Source organism: Sinocyclocheilus grahami, unplaced genomic scaffold (assembly GCF_001515645.1).
Source record: "Sinocyclocheilus grahami isolate Dianchi unplaced genomic scaffold, SAMN03320097.WGS_v1.1 scaffold1488.1, whole genome shotgun sequence".
Taxonomy (NCBI): Eukaryota; Metazoa; Chordata; class Actinopteri; order Cypriniformes; family Cyprinidae; genus Sinocyclocheilus; species Sinocyclocheilus grahami.
Genome location: NW_015506667.1, coordinates 78,199 through 96,214, shown reverse-complemented (window position 1 = coordinate 96,214; position 18,016 = coordinate 78,199). Strand labels below are relative to the sequence as shown.

Here is an 18,016-nt window from a genome sequence, read left to right as displayed (position 1 = left end):
ATATTTTTTTATTATTATTTTATTATTATTTCAGTTTTAGTTTAATTAACTAATTTCAGTTCTAGCCACATTTCTAATTTTCATTTACTTTGTTTGACATCTCCACTTATAATTAATATAATATGTTATATTTTACTTATACTGTACACTAGTCAACATTTGAAGTGGATCAAAACCTTTCATCAAAGTTGTCCTAAAACCAAAATGCGTTCTTGTCTTAGGACAACTTCAAATATTAACTACTGTATACTAATAAATACTAGTATTTATACCAGTACTAATATTGTTCTTCAGCTTTCTCTCTAATGTTTTAATAGTTAGGTACTGTTGTACATGTCCAGTGGTTTGATGGCGCTTCATTGATGTCTGCAGAAGCGCGTCCTCGCCGTCTCCTGCTGCCTGCTGCTAAAGTCAAACACCGGACCGACCCGGCCGAGGAGAACGATGCCGACGACGAGGGCGAGATCTGGTACAACCCCATCCCGGAGGATGAAGAGGCCGATCTGCCGCGCTGCGTTCCCGTCATCAGAGTCCAGACGAGACAAGCGGACGCAGACGAGAGACAGACGCAGGACGAGAGCAGAGCCACAGGTAGAGCTTTAGCAGTTTCAGATCAAGCGGCAACCTCCCGGTCTCTCTCGTGAAACCAACACGAAAGTGACAAACTGCAATTCATCGACTGGCCGCTAGAGGCGGGCTGCAAAAGGGAGTCAGTTCCATAGACGCCCAGTGTTAAAATGCCCGACTTCACAGCAGAAAAAAATATGTTTACAGCCTGGTACAAAAAGTGGTTTTGGTCTGTATAGCTAATTTTGCTCTTCGTGACAACTGTGAGGGGGGTGATTTTTTTTATAACTCATCCGTTTAAATTATATCAAGCCTTAAAGTTCTGCATAATTAAGGGCATGGCCACTTGAGTGACAGGTGGATTGCCGCTGCTGTCACCACCGTTGAGGTAGGTGGGCGTGGCTTCAGCAACCTGCTCCCGCCTCTTTGCCCATTTTCGATTATCCGGGAGTGACGTGCGGTGACGCGCTGCCAAGATGGAGACGGCTGGCTCCGCCCACTTTGAGCTTCAAAAACGCTCTTCGGAAACCTACGGGTGACGTCACGGACACTACGTCCATGTTTTTATACAGTCTATGTTTCAGATGCGCTTCATGTTCAGCGGACTACTGGGATAACGAACCTTTCTGGAAAATAATTATTCATATCTGTGTAAGGGTTGTGAGGATTTACATTATAAAACGTTGGATAAATGAAGACACTTTCTAGTATGAAAAATTCAATTGTGATCTTTCTGATTAAAAACGTCATTTGCGATTAAAAATGTGATTTAAAAAAAAAACTCCACGTGTGCTGCGCTGAAAAAAATTATAATGTAGGATTTAATCATTAAACATTTGACATTCAAAAATTGCTAGTAAATTTCACAAATAATTACAAGGAAATGGCAAAGTAACTCATCTTTTTAAAAATTTAAAAATTTAAATTTTTTTACAATGCATGCTTTTTGTAAGGCTTCACAGTTTGGCCCAGAAATTTGTGACTATATATCAAAAATACTATAATAATAATAATAATTATTATTATTATAATAATAACATATTATTATTATTTAATTATATTACTAAAATGAGAAATAATACTTTAATAAAATAATTTAAAGTGAAATGACTGTAAAATAATTTAAAGAAAAAAATAATTATTTAATTATATTTCTAAAATGAGAAATATTACTTTAATAATATTTGACTGTAAAATAATTTAAAGAAAAAAATATAATAATAATAATAATAACATTTTTTATTATTTAATTATATTACTAAAATGAGAAATAATACTTTAGTAAAATAATTTAAAGTGAAATGACTGTAAAATAATTTAAAGAAAAAAATAATTATTTAATTATATTTCTAAAATGAGAAATATTACTTTAATAATATTTGACTGTAAAATAATTTAAAGAAAAAATATAATAATAATAATAATAATAATTTTATTTTAAACGTTGAACAAGTATTCTTAAATGTGATTTTTTTTTAAGCAAAAAGACCTAAAGAGTATTTTCTTGTAAAATTTGCTCCAAAAATAAAATACATAAACAAATAAATAAACATTTTGTACAATTTTTGCTTGTTTGTAAGGCTGCACAGTTTGGCCCCAGTAAAGTATTAAAACAAATAAGACATGTAAAGAAAAAAATATAAAAATAATATAATTAAACATAATAATAATAATAATAGTTGTAGTAGTTCTATGTATTTTTAATTTTTTTTTACAGAATGACAGTAAAATTGTAATACTAATATTTCTACCCTTAATGATTTAGTTTCCTAATTTTCAAATGTTAAGCCGCTTTTATTTTGATGGAAAACCAAGCGCTTCTTATACAATTTGTGAAGACGTTTGGTGCATATTGCATTTTCAGATGCATGCATAAAACAATTCAAATACAAGCACCGGATCATGAGCTGCTCGCGTGTAAATGAACACAGTGCCGCGATTCACTCTCAAACACATATTGAAAAATCACGCCATGTTGTGATTTTAGTTTTATGTGTATAATGGTCTTCGGGGTTGTATCATATCCTCTCTGGCTCTCTGGACTCTCGCAGCTCTGTGTTTAGCGTCGTATGAATGTGTGGCATTATTCACTAATGCAGTCATGCCTATTAAAGACTTCTGTCAGCGAGCTAGTGAAGCTGTCAGCGTAGCGCTTCTCTGGAGGCTACGAACACGTCTTTGAGTTCATGTCTGTTAGCGGTTGTGAGCGCCGGCTCTGTTTGTGTGACTAGCGGTCGTTTGATGTGGTGACATTAGTTTAGCTGATGAACCTGTAATTAAGCTCTATGCTAAATTAATGCTAAACGTTCTTATTTTCCTTATGTTTAAATTGAAGCACTAAAATTAATAACTAAATAAAAACTGAACTAAAACTAAAATGCTGCAGTGAAAATAAATGAAACTCGTAATATTTAAAATAAACAAAAACGAATAAAAAAATACAAAAGTGCGTTACTAAAAAAAACAAAGTATAAAATTAAAAGCAATTAAAAAAAAAAAGAAAATAATACTATAATAAAACATTTGTGTTAACTGAAATATAAATATTAGAAGACAAACCTAAACTTATTATGGTCAGTTGGCAACATTTCTAATTTTCGTCTAGTTTAGGTTAAATTAAAAACTAAATCTGAATTTAAATTAAAATACTGAAATAAAAATAAATTAAACCTTAATGTTAATATTTGAAATTAAAACTAATAAAAATGACAAATGCACATAACACAATTACTATAAATTTGACTGAAATTAAAAACTATCAAATTAAAAGCGATATATATATAGTATTAGTATATAAATAACAGTTCAAGCACATTGTCATTTGTTGCGTAATGCACATTTTGGCAAATGTAGCAGCTCATCCAGGTATCCGATGCATACTGTGGGAACTCACTTTACAAAAGAAAAATTGGCTGTTTTATGTCTTCAAAGGTCATTGTTGTGACTTTTCAGTGTGTTGATGTGAAGTTCTTCAGCGCGTTGGTTGAGCTTCTGCCACGTTTGTGTGTGTGAGAAGCGTGTGTGTGTGTGTGTGTGTGTGTGTGTGTGTGTGTGTGTGAGAGAGAGTGTATGTGTGTGTGTGTGTGTGTGTTTTAGGCTCTGTTCTGAATGCTGTGTTGTGTTCCATTCCGGAACTTTCCTCGTGTGCTGTTGACTTTAGCTCCCGGCTGCATGTGCGTCCCAACACCCCTCCGAAACATGAGCCACACAAACTGAGTCACGCTCGCCTTTTACATTAGTGATGACATGGAGAAGGTAAAATTACCCACAATCCCGTGGGTGGCAGGTAACCGGATCTGAGTGTGGCGTTGCGAAAGGCAGCCGTCCACCCTGACCTTGTGTGTGTGTGTGTGTGTGTGTGCGTGTGTGTGTGTGTGCGTGTGCGCGTGTGTGTGTGTGTGTGTGTGTGTGAGTGTGCGTGTGTGTGTGTGTGCGTGTGCGCGTGTGTGTGTGTGTGTGTGTGTGTGAGCGCGTGTGTGTGTGTGTGTGTGTGAGTGTGCGTGTGTGTGTGTGTGCGTGTGCGCGTGTGTGTGTGTGTGTGTGTGTGTGCGTGTGTGTGTGTGTGCGTGTGCGCGTGTGTGTGTTTGTGTGGGTGCGCATGTTTGTGTATGTGTGTGTGTGCGCATTTTTGTGTGTGTGTGTTTGTGTGCGCGTGCGCGCGTGCGTGTGTGTGTGTGTGTGTGTGCGCGAGTGAGTGTGTTTGTGTGTGTGTGTGTGTGTGTGTGTGTGTGTGCGAGTGAGTGTGTTTGTTGTGTGTGTGAGTCTGGGTTGTGAAATGTTCAGAACTGAATTTGCAGTGGCTTTGAAAGTTCAAAGTAATTCCTGAATTTGAATTGTAACATGATGCAGAACTGTCTTTCTAACTTGAGTTTAAATAAGTTACATTTAAATGGAATGAAATTAAAATATATTAATGTAACTGCTTTCAGTGTAGTTTACATTTACAGTTTAACTATACTTGACCCGAATATAAGACAATGTTTTTTTCTTGGAAATGCATCTGAATAAACGCGGTGGTCTTATATTCAGGGTCTAGACTTCGACGTGTCAATAATACACACACAACAATAGGTGGCGCCAAATAAGCATAAAACCAGTGTGTCGTGAAATACGTAATGTAGTGCGTGTTGTAAAGATCGCGAGTGAAAACAAGAGAAGCAGATGCATGAGTCGTGACTGTCACGTTAGCCTGATGGCACCAAACTCTCTGTGATTTTTAAACGTAAGACAGTACCCAGATTTGAAGAATACAGTAAGTGTGAGTGAGTGTGTGTGAGAGAGTGTGTGTGTGTGTGTGTGTGTGAGTGTGAGTGTGAGTGTGTGTGTGTGTGTAACAGAGCTCTGTTCTGTGGTTCTAAATGAAGCTCTTGAATCATTTAGAGAGCAGATCTGTGATCAATTCAACACACAGTCCATTACGTCAGACTTCACGATCTCAGATAAATGCTCCAGTTTTCTCTCTGTCACTAATGGCATACACTAATGGTATGTGTGTGTGTGTGTGTGTGGCAGATTTAAGGCTGTAAAATGTCTTCTGACACTCTATAATTAGTGTGACTAGTGACCAGATCGGCCCACTCACCACCTGTCACAATCAAAAATGTAAAATAAACGCACACACAGTCAGTGAGTGTTATCAACAAAATAAAATTCTGCAAGTTACAGTATGTTAATAGAATTAGATTTTTTTATGATATAAATCCTTTTAATAAATCTAGTGTTTTGATTAGAGATGCTGTATTCTGAGTGGATGAGAGCAGGGGTGTGTGTGTTTTGGAATGCAACCTTGCCTTCTAATCTGGGCCCCTGAGACTCTGTTCGTGTGTGTTTGTGTGTGTGTGTGTGTTTGTGTGAGAGTGTGTGTGTGTGAGAGTATGAATGTGAGTGTGTGTTTGTGTGTGTGTGTGTGTTTGTGTGTGTGTGAGAGTATGAGTGTGAATGTGAGTGTGTGTGTGTTTGTGTGAGAGTGTGTGTGTGTGTGTGTGTGTGTGTGTGTGAGAGTATGAATGTGAGTGTGTGTGTGTGGATGTGAGGCTTCACATATTTACATCTAGGTTTTCAGTTGCATGTAGGGATTTATGCTGTTAAATTAGTTAGAAAAACTAGTTAAAAACTATAATTGCGTTAATTAATCAGGATTGATTATTGTGCTTTTGCATACACTAAAAGTTTGGAATTTTTAAGATTTGCTCATGTTTTTGAATGAAGTCTCATATGCGCAATAAAGGCTACACTTATTTGCTCAAAAATACAGTAAAAACGTGAAATATTATTGCAATTCAAAATAGTTGTTTTCTATGTGATTAAAAATGTATTTTATTGCTGTGATTAAAGCTGAATTTTCAGCATCATTACTCCAGTCTTCAGTGTCACATAATCCTTCAGAAATCATTCTAATATGCATATTTGCTGCTCAAGAAATATTTTTGATTATTATCAATGTTGAAAACAGTTGCTCTGGCGAATATTTTAATATCCCTAAAATTACCTCTTGTAAGAAATCAAATTATCTTTCAGATCTTATTCACACTTTGCATTTAGTTTGTATGGACTATTTGTATATTTACTTATATGTAAGTGGCATTGGATTAGATTGTGAAAAGTGGACTATGATATTATTGGTTAACATTATTTTTCTCCGCCCACATGGCCTTGGTGACATCAGCCGAATGGAATGTCATTTCAGAGACAAAAAAAAAGTTGAAAATATAATTTTCTTCAGAATAACATGCATTGATAAACAACAAACTAGGTAAATGCACGCTGTTTAGTTAAGCCTTCATATTGTGCAAATGGATTTAGCGAGCCTTTCCGACTCGGTTTAGTCTGACAGACGTTAGAGAGGTTGAGTCCTGACGTACTCCAAAACAAACAAAAGAAATATGAGTAAATGAAAACAAAATCTTAATATTTCAGTGAACTGTTCTTTTAAAAAGACACACACACACTTGCAATGCCAAAGTGCCCCATCTCCTCCACATCAATCTTTCTCAAAACAGTCTTTCTCTTTCTCCTTGCCTCCCTCTTTTTTGGTCTCTTCACACTGGCATGTCTCTCTCTCTCTTTAACAGAATCGGGCCTTTGTTTTATCTTGGCGGGTAAGTACCAGATCAAACGGCGGGTGTTGAAGGAGGTCCTGAACTGTGGCAACAGAGCCGCTGTTGTAGTAAAGCAGATGAACGTGCCATGTGATCAGAGAGAAAGAGAGGGCGAGGTAGAGGAAGGAGACCGATCTGGGTTGCATGTTCAAGAAATCTGATTTGTCAGCCACTGCATAATGACTGCGGTAACACGCTGCGGAGATAACTGCATCCCAGGTCCAGAAGTCTCTCGTAAAAGGACATCTACTAATCGAGAGAACAAGAGCAAATTATGCTGAGGCTGATGGAGCAATTTAACCACAGCGCTCTTGGCCAATGGAAGGTCTGGTTTATCACTCCACTCTGGAATGTTACACAGATGTTCTTTGTTTTTGATGTGTGTGACTGAGCTGGAAAGGGACTTTTTGGGATATATGTAGTTATTATGGCATGTATGTGCATAGAGCAAAGGGGAATCATGTGGACTAAACAGGAGCGAACAGGCCAGAGGCAATAGGAAAGAATTATGGATAATGGGTAAAATTACAAGTCTACAAGAGTTTTGGTTAGGTAAAGGAATAATTGATGACATGTTTTTAAAGAACTGAAGATATAAGAAGTGTTGAACTGTCACACCTTGGACATACGTTAATTATTCTGCTTATTATTATTTCCATGTGTACATGTTTACAACATGTGACATTTTTTAAGTCCTTAAAGCACTCTTGTTTGTAAATCTTTCACCAATTAAGTATCTTGCTTTGAATATTCCAAACCACTGTTACTTTTTGGAAAGATTTTGGCTTGAAACCTTGAAGCATCTATCAACTAATCCAAATGAGGAATTTAGTAATCTTGTGGTATAAGATTCACTTAAAACATATACCCACAAATGGTATTGAGTTCATCTAAGGGTCAGCTAAGACCTGGGGGTCAATGACTTGGTCAATGTACTAATTAAACCCTCCTCTTTCATTCCACAGATCCTTCAGAGCAGTCCACTGGTAGACTTTCTCCCTCTTCTAGTCCCAACCCAGCTAAAAGGAGCACTACTATCAACTGGTCTTTTCCTGATAAAATCAAGTCACCACGGACTGTCCGAAAACTCTCTATGAAGATGAAGAAACTGCCTGATCTGAGTCGGAAGCTTAGTGTTAAAGGGAACCCATCTAGCAATGTGGTTATCAGCAACAGCCAATCAGAACCCAGGGCTCACTCACCAAAAGTTAATGGGATGGCAGAGCTGGGCCAGTCCCAGTCCAGACTGTCCCCAGCAGGTGTGACGACTGCATTGGCAAGTGGTAATGTGATTTGGTGGTACCATTTGGACAGCAGTGTTTCTACGCAGCACAACTTCGATAAGAGGAGGAGCAATAGCGGTGGCGTGCCCAAATCGGCCAGTAAGGGAGGTTACCTAAGCGATGGAGACTCACCCGAACTTGTCGCCAAGTCAGGAAAGCACGGAAACTCAGAAAGAAAGACCGGTAAAGCCCGGGACAGGGATCCCAATGGGAACGGTGGAAGTCCGAGGCTCCCTGGCACGGAGCTGGATATCGATGCCTTCCGTTCATACAGTTTCTCTGAGCAGCCAAAGTGCCTAACGCACATCTCTGGACTAATGAGTCTGCACTTCTATGGCGCAGAGGACCTGAAGCCACCACGGGTTGATTCCCGTGACGTCTACTGCGCTATCCAGGTGGACTCGGTCAACAAAGCTCGCACGGCCTTGCTGACCTGTCGGACAGCCTTCCTGGACATGGACCACACCTTCAACATTGAGCTGGAGAACGCTCAGCACCTCAAACTTGTTGTTTTCAGTTGGGAGTCCACACCAAGAAGGAACAGGGTGTGTTGCCATGGGACTGTGGTTCTCCCGGCCTTGTTTCGTGTGAGTAAGACACATCAGCTTGTGGTCCGCCTGGAACCACGTGGAATGATCTACGTGAAGCTGAGCCTCATGGAGCAGAGGCAGAACTCTCTTGATGGCCAGGATCATGAAATGCAGGTGTTTGGTGTAGAGGCTTGGCGCGTGGTGGAACGGGAAGCTTCTGGATTAATGGTTCCACTGCTCATCGAGAAATGCATCTCTGAGATCGAGAGGAGGGGTTGTCAGGTGAGTAAGTAGAGCAGATCTTTATAGTTCTTTAACCTGCATGCTGTTCCAGACTTAATCTCTAATTTAAGGTGAAGTGTGTAATGTCAAAGTACTTCTATTCACGTTTAATGCAATTATATGTAAGCCATTAGCAAGTGACTTTCCTGGTGTGAATACACCCTCAGAGTTTGAGACATTGACTTTCTGAAGAGTGTAACACTGGTTCACCTTCAAAAGAGTCCTAGAAGAGTTTGAGACTTTGGCTTTCTGAAGAGTGTAACACTGGTTCACCTTCAAAAGAGTCCTAGAAGAGTTTGAGACATTGACTTTCTGAAGAGTGTCACACTTGTTCACCTTCAAAAGAGTCCTAGAAGAGTTTGAGACTTTGGCTTTCTGAAGAGTGTAACACTGGTTCACCTTCAAAAGAATCCTAGAAGGGGACTTTGGCTTTCTGAAGAGTGTAACACTGGTTCACCTTCAAAAGAGTCCTAGAAGAGTTTGAGACTTTGGCTTTCTGAAGAGTGTCACACTGGTTCACCTTCAAAAGAGTCCTAGAAGAGTTTAAGACATTGACTTTCTGAATGGTGTCGCACTGTGGCACCTTCAAAATAGTCCTAGAAGAGTTTGAGACATTGGCTTTCTGAAGAGTGTCACTTAAGTTCACCTTCAAAAGAGTCCTAGAAGTGTTTGAGACATTAACTTTCTGATAGGTGTCACAATGGTTCACCTTCAAAAGAGTCCTAGAAGAGTTTGAGATGGGACTACCTTTGATGGGTCAGAAAGAGCAGTAAGAATGTTTGAGAAACTTGCTTGGTATTTTGCAGTTGTAATTGGTCCTACTAGTTGCCCAGAAATTACGCATTTAGCCTTAAAGTGTATCTCCATGGCTACGTTCAGACTGCAAGCCCAAAAGTGGCCCAAATACAATTTATACTCGTATGCGAGCAGTGTGAACAGCACAAACCACATGGAAATCTGATCGTTCCAATTCAGGTTTGGGCCACTTCCATATGTCATCCTAAGTCCAATGTTTTGCAATGCGACCTCAGTCTGAACAGTCATATCAGAATTCTTGGTACTTTTTATGTCACTTTGGATGACGGGAGTCACTCCAGAGGTTTTACATACCAGTAGTTCCTTGGTTACTCAGTTAATATGGAAGACAGCTGCGAAGGTAGTCGGTGGAGGGACAGTGTGGTACGCATAAGTATTATGATGACAGCTCTCTACATGCAAAACTAGAGGGAAAACTGTATGGGAATAGCTTTGCTCGCTTCCTCCTCATCCTTGTCTGGCTTCCATGCCACATCAAAACAAATATGTGTAAACGCTGACTTCAGTGGCCTCCAGGTTTACCTCTGTATGACAGCCTGCTGCATGCCGCCTTTGTTGTTCTTTTGGACCGTTGCCAGTTTACACTTAAGTCTGATATTGATATTAAATAATGTGAATAGTCGGATCTGAGCAATAAATTAAAACTGAGCACAAAGGCTTGGATAAGGCTTGGCGTGTAAACGTAGCCCATGAGTCTCTTCTGTCATTCGTTAGGCTTCGGTTAAAGTGAGCTCACCAACCGTTCTAAAGTCCTTGTCCATGGACATTGCACACTCACACAAACAAGCCTAGCAAGGCCTCTCGGTGGTTTGTGTGCACAGGCATATTGCCAAAATCCTAGCCATTCATCTCCGTTATACACACACACAATCTGTCTCTGTTACAGTGTCACCCAGAGTTTAATGCTGTTCTTGACCATTCATCCCACCAAGTGTGTCTGCCGTCAACCCACAAAACAACTCTGACTGCTTTTCTCAGATCAGATTTACCCCTGCAGCTCAATACTCACACATGGAAGATCTGATTTTAGATCAGTTGAGAGAGACGTTCAGCCCCTATCGGTGTAAAAAAAAAAGCTTGTAGGTCCTTTGGGAAGGCTTTAAAGTTCTGCTGGGATCATGAGGGTGTTTCTCTCAATCTGTCTTTTGCTGTTTTTACCTCAGCTGACTCCACTTTTTGGAGTGTTGTCAGCCTCTGAATCGGCAGCTCAAGCCCATATATCTGATGCTTATATCCGCATATCAAATTTAGCATGGTTTTTCTTATTCATGTGCTGCTCCCAAGTTGCATTGCTGTGCAGTCATCACTTTTTTGAGATGATGCAACCTAGCCAGGTCATGTGGCGACAGTGTAACATACTATTTCACATATTATTTTAAGTTAGCATGCAGTATGTATAAAATACAGTGCAGCTTTCTGTATTTAAAAGTCATTAGTCAATAAGATAGTACAAGTATTCACTCAATGCAGTGAGGTCATGTGACAAGTACAGCATACTGACTATTGCATACCTCATACTATTGAATAGTTTTTCAACATTTTTCATCACTTTCATTTATCTCTAGACAGGGTCCACATTTCACTTTTTCTCAATTGTGAGACTTTTTAGACTTTTTACCAATGGTGAATGAGATATTTTAGCAAACATTTCCATCTGTATTTTGCATGATTTTTATTGAAACAATAATTATTATTACTTAAAACACTGTACTTAAGTAATGTATTGATTTATTATTATTATTATCATTATATTTTCATAGAAATATGCAACATACAGATAAACATATGTTAAAATAGTATCTCATAATAATAATAGTTTTTGCAGATTAATAAATTGAAATATTAAAAATAAAATAATTAATTATTATTATTATTAATAATAATGAATCGATGATGATTATGGTTATTTTGTTTTAATAATTAATTTACATTTATTATTATTATTATTATTATTATTGTATTATTACTATAGTATTTTAATAAAAATATGCAACATGCAGATAAAAATGTGAAAAAATTACCATTTCTCAATAATAATAAAAATATGAACAAATTTATAATTAAATCAAATGTTATTATTATGATGATTGTTATTATTTAGTATTATGTTTGATGATGATGATTGATTATTTATTATTTTTATTATTATATTTTAATAAAATATGCAACATACAGATGTACATACAAAAAGTGTGCTAAAATTTCTCAATAGTAATAATAATAATACTCAGAAATTAATAGTTATTAAATCAAATATTATTATTGTTGTTATTATGATTATTATCATTATTGTTGTACTTTATAAATAAATAAAAAATATTTCCTGCACTCACTCTATATATGCGTGCGTGCGTGCGTGCGTGCGTGCGTGAGAAGTGTGTGTGTGTGTGTGTGCGTGAGAAGTGTGTGTGTGCGTGAGAAGTGTGTGTGTGTGTGTGCGTGAGAAGTGTGTGTGTGTGTGTGGGCGTGCACATTGTTTTTTTTACTAACCATAACAATTAGAGATGTTTCCTCCTAATTACTACAATGGTGATGTTAACGTCAGCATTGCATGATGGTTATAGGTGTTATTGATTAGTGATGATGTTGTGAGGTTCTCTGAAGGTTGTATAAGGGTTGTGTGTGTGTGATTGACAGGTGGTGGGTCTGTATCGTCTGTGCGGTTCGGCTGCGGTGAAGAAGGAGCTGCGGGAAGCGTTTGAGAGGGACAGTCACGTCGTCGAGCTCTCGGAAAACAACTACCCAGATATTAACGTCATTACAGGTACTGCATATCAGCATTTACACACACACACGATACATTCACACACGTTTACTGAGATTTACACTCCACTAAAACCATTTACCTTGAGGCCTAGTTTGAGAGTATTAAGAAATGTGAATGAACCTGTGTGTGTGTGTCTCCGTGTGTGTGTGTGTGTGTGTGTCTCCGTGTGTGTGTGTGTCTCCGCATGTGTCTCTGTGTGTGTGTCTTTGCATGTGTCTGTGTGTGTGTGTGTGTGTGTGTGTGTGTCTCCGCATGTGTCTCTTGTGTGTGTCTCTGCATGTGTGTGTGTGTGTGTGTGTGTGTGTCTCCGCATGTGTCTCTTGTGTGTGTGTCTCTGTGTGTGTCTGTGTGTGTGTGTGTGTGTGTGTGTGTGTCTGTTGTGGGGGTCTGTGTGTGTGTGTGTGTGTGTGTGTGTGTCTGTTGTGGGGGTCTGTGTGTGTGTGTGTGTGTGTGTGTGTGTCTGTTGTGGGGGTCTGTGTGTGTGTGTGTGTGTGTGTGTGTGTCTGTTGTGGGGGTCTGTGTGTGTGTGTGTGTGTGTGTGTGTGTCTGTTGTGGGGGTCTGTGTGTGTGTGTGTGTGTGTGTGTGTGTCTGTTGTGGGGGTCTGTGTGTGTGTGTGTGTGTGTGTGTGTGTGTGAGTTTGTGAGTCTTGACTGTGTCATACGGCCTTTGTGAATGAGATTAACCAGAGGTCAGAGGTCTGCAGAAAGCTTGCAAAACACAGACAGTAACAAGGCCAGCAGCTTCTTTGTGTTCAGCTCTATGAGTGTTACAAAACACACACACTCTCTCACACACACACACACACACAGAAGGAACCAAGTCCAATGTACATGTGTAAGATTTGGCGGGAAACTGAGGTCAATGTTGTAATGTGGACTAAAGCTGTGCAATATATTATACATGACCATTCATAAGTTTTTGGGTTAGTAAGTTTTTGTTTGTTTGTTTTTAAATAAATTTCTACTTTTATTCATTAAGGACGCATAAAAAGTACAGACATTTATAATGTTACAAAATATTTCTATTTCAAATAAATGCTGTTCTTTTGAACTTTCTATTCATCTGTGAATCCTGAGAAATAAAATGTAACACGGTTTCCACAAAAATATTGTGCGGCACACCTGTGTTCAACATTGATAATAATCAGAAATGTCTCTCGAGCAGCAGATCAGCATATTATACTGATTTCTGAAGATCATGTGGCACTGAAGACTGGAGGAATGATGCTGAAAATACAGCTGCACATCACAGAAATACATTACACTTTAACAGATATTCACACAGAAAACAGTTGTTTTACATTGTTATAATATTTCATATTTTTACTGTATATTTGATCAAGTAAATGCAGCCTCGGTGAGATAAAACATTGTGCAGTTGAGTTTGATGAAGTGCAGCTGTATTTAATCTCAGTTGTGTGTTAAACACACTGAAGCTTCTGTGTCGTTGAGAGAGAGAGGTTGATGCCTGCTGTGTAATGTTGTATGAGCAGGTGGTGTTTATTTGCCTTTTAAACCAACATGTGGCTCAAAGTCCCATCATGCACCTGGCCACCAGCCAACCAATCAGCTTCTGTTTTTGCTGCTGTATCTGTAAAACAATATATAAATGACCAGTGTTATAATTAGCTATTCTTCATCTACCACTGTATTTGTATATATCTTTCTTTATATTTAATATAAATGAATAATTTACTATCTATCTATCTATCTATCTATCTATCTATCTATCTATCTATCTGTCTATCGCTCTCTACGCACACACACACACACACACACATATATATATATATATATATTCTGGAGGACTGAATTCAGTTTATACAGAAAATATATATATTTGTTTTCTATATATATATATATATATATATGTGTGTGTGTGTCTAACCCTGAAAAGACATGCAAAGTCATTAACAAGTGTGTGTCTTTGTGTGTGAACTCACACAGATGGTGTTTGACTCACAGCTGTGAGATTAAATGGACCCCCAACACCACAAAACGGACGCACACGCACACACACACACACACACACGCTCACACTCTCTCACACACACGCACACACACGCTCACACACACACACTCACACACGCACGCTCACACACACACAGTGTAGAAAGAACAAGATAATCACACACACGTTTGAATGCAGAAAAAATAGATAGGCTGTGTGTGTGTGTGTGTGTGTGTGTGTATTCTTGTCTGTTTTCTTTAGTTGCCCGTGACATTCTGCTGTCACATACACTTCCTAGGTCAGAGGTCACGTCTGACTGAATTAGCGCTTCTATTTACAGTCTGTTAATTGGCCTGTGAAAAACTCTGTCAGTAACTTGTGGGTTTTGGCCATGATAATACCTATATGTATTTTGTAAGATGTTTTAATGTTTTTGAAAGAGTCTCTTCTGCTCACCAAGGCTGCGTTAATACTGTAAAAATTGTGAAATATTTTTATGATTTAAACTAGCTGCTTTCTGTATTTTTCAGCATCATTCCTCCAGTCTTCAGTGTCACATGATCTTCAGAAATCAGTATAATATGCTGATCTGCTGCTCAAGAAACATTTCTGATTATCATCAATGTTGAGAACAGTCACGCCGCACAATATCTTTGTGGAAACTGATGCATTTTATTTTTCAGGATTCACAGATGAACAGAAAGTTCAGCATTCACTTCAAATAGAAATCTTTAGTATCATTATAAATGCCTTTACTGTCACTTTTGATCCATTTAAAGCGTCCTTGAGGAATAACAGTGCTGCTACTTTTTCTCTGGCTGTGTTTTAATGTCATCTGCTCAGTCTCTAGTTGCTCAGGTGTGACTTCTGCGTCTGGATCCGTTCGCTCTCTCGTTGTTCCCAACCTCAACATTCCGGGCCAAATCCCAACACTTCCACAAAAACACAACAATAGCGCTTCCTCTGATCCCAGGCCTGTAGAGCGGGAATGAATCCAGCCTATCAGAGCCCTGGAGAAACCGGCTCCAGATGATATTTCCTACAGGATTGTTGTCCGATTTAAAGTGACTAATCGCATTTCTGTTAATGGAGAAGTACGTTTAATAGACTTCCGGAAGAATAAAACACAAAACATTGATCTGTTTTAATAAGCGGCCTGATATATCAACAACTGGCTCGACCAATGGTGTGAGTTTGGGGGCGGGACTATCTGCTTGACTGACCAATAGCAGACTGTCACTACCTCATAATACATCTTCCCAGCAGCAGATAAATTAAAGTTCATCCCTCTAATAACAGTGATGTTCACTCTTTTAGATGCTACAGAACCCCTACTTAAAATTTAAAAGGCATCTATATAGTTTATTGTGTAAAGACCTCATTTATACTGTGAAACCTTAATATTATAAACGTCAAAATATTTAGTTTATTTAGAGTTATAGATTTATTTTTCTGTGCATTATTATAGTACTAGTATAGTAACAATAAATAATACCTTGTTTTTAGATGCATTATTTATTTACGTATTTATATTATTGTTAACTTATTTTAATATTTATAATATTTTACATGTATTTATTTTATGAAGTGTTTAATTTTTTATGTTTTATTTACTAATTTATTTAGCTTATTTTAATCTTATTATTTAAATCTATTATTTATTTATTCATATATTTAGTCTTATTTTCATTTATTTATTTAAACATTTTTATATATTAACGTGCATTTATTTATGTTTAAATCTATTTTTGTTAATTTATATTCTGCATTAATTTAGTATTTTAAATTCATTTGTTTATTTATTTTAATTGTGTTTATATATATAGTACATATTTACTGATTTATTTACTAATTTCTACTGTTTTAATTCCTGTTTGCATTTTTATTATTTCTTTTATTATGTTTTTATTTAAATGCATTATTAAATTGCATTTATTTATATTATTTATTTACTTATTTTAATCTATTTTTATGTATTTTAGTCTAATTTGTATTTATTTAAATCCATTCTTTTTTTATTTTTTATGTACTTTTCATTTTGCGATTTTTTATTTTTATTTTTTATATTTACTTATTTTAATACATTTAGCATTTCTTCATTTGAATAAATTTTTTAAAATTATTTTAATCTAAATATTTATTTATAAAGAATTCTTCTTGTTATAACATCTATCACTTTACAAAGTTAGAAAAACAACAACAAACATAAAAGACAAATAAGAAACATCTATAACACCGTGCACACTCTTAAAAAATGCTGGGTAAAATATGGACAAAGCCAGCGATTGGCTTACATTTAACCCAACATTTAACCCAACATTTGGTTGAAAACAACCCAATCGCTGAGTTTGTCCATATTTTACCCAGCGCTGGGTTGCATTTAACCCAGCATTTTTTAAGAGTGCATGATCACAGTGGCAGTGTGCTTGTCTCTCTGCAGGCGTGATGAAGGACTACCTCCGTGAGCTTCCTCATCCTCTCATCACCAAGCCACTATACGAGTGTGTTCTGGACTCGATGGCCAAGAGGCCACTGCAGATGGGAAGCGGCGGCTGCGAGAACGACCCGGCCGACTCGGATCACGCCGTCAGTTTGCTGGAGATCCTGCCGGAGGTTGAGAAGGTACGGGAAGGTTCTGGAGGGGAACCGTCTCGGCCGTTGTCCTGTTTCTGATCTCTCACACGCGTGTGTTTGTGCTCAGGCGACCCTGCAGAAGCTTCTGGATCACCTGAAGCGTGTGGCGTCCCATCACGAGGTGAATAAAATGACCTGTCAGAACCTGGCGGTGTGTTTCGGGCCGGTTCTGCTCAGCCAGAGACAGGAGGCGTCCTGCCACGGGAACCGGGTCTTCATCGACTCCGAGGAGCTTGCCAGCGCTTTGCACTTCAAGAAACACATCGAGGTCCTTCATTACCTGCTCCAGCTCTGGCCAGGTGAGACATGCACCATTTCACTAGAGTTCATCACCCTCCTATGGATTTATTATTTATTTAGCCATTTAGCTGATGCTTTTATCCAAAGCGACTTACAAATGAGGACGATAGAAGCAATCAGATCCAACAGAAGAGCAATGATATGCAAGTGCTATGACAAGTCTCAGTTAGCCTACATGTAGCAAGTTTATATATATATATATATATACACACTGAACAAAATTATAAACGCAACACTTTTGTTTTTGCCCCCATTTTTCATGAGCTGAACTCAAAGATCTAAGACTTTTTCTATGTACATAAAAGGCCTATTTCTCTCAAATTTTATTCACAAATCTGTCTAAATCTGTGTTAGTGAGCACTTCTCCTTTGCCGAGATAATCCATCCACCTCACAGGTGTGGCATGTCAAGATGCTGATTAGACAGCGTGATTATTGCACAGGTGTGCCTTAGGCTGGCCACAATAAAAGGCCACTCTAAAATGTGCTGTTTTACTGTATTGGGGGGTTCGGGGGGTTCAGTATCTGGTGTGACCACATTTGCCTCACGCAGTGCAACACATCTCCTTCGCATAGAGTTGCTCAGGTTGTTGATTGTGGCCTGTGGAATGTTGGTCCACTCCTCTTCAATGGCTGTGCGAAGTTGCTGGATATTGGCAGGAACTGGAACGCGCTGTTATATACGCCGATCCAGAGCATCCCAAACATGCTCAATGGGTGACATGTCCGGTGAGTATGCTGGCCATGCAAGAACTGGGATGTTTTCAGCTTCCAGGAATTGTGTACAGA

General features: G+C 38.1%; 1 protein-coding gene across 1 annotated transcript in view; it reads left to right on the top strand.

The window, feature by feature from the left end:
- The first annotated feature begins 340 nt into the window (after nucleotides 1–340).
- Nucleotides 341–18,016, top strand: part of syde2 (synapse defective 1, Rho GTPase, homolog 2 (C. elegans)) — a 24,114-nt gene continuing 6,438 nt past the window's right edge. The window contains exons 1-5 of the mRNA XM_016256914.1: nucleotides 341–591; nucleotides 7,631–8,760; nucleotides 12,214–12,340; nucleotides 16,735–16,916; nucleotides 16,996–17,227. Coding sequence (XP_016112400.1) covers nucleotides 363–591; nucleotides 7,631–8,760; nucleotides 12,214–12,340; nucleotides 16,735–16,916; nucleotides 16,996–17,227 — 1,900 coding nt within the window. The 5' untranslated portion in view covers nucleotides 341–362. The remainder of the gene's footprint in view (nucleotides 592–7,630; nucleotides 8,761–12,213; nucleotides 12,341–16,734; nucleotides 16,917–16,995; nucleotides 17,228–18,016) is intronic.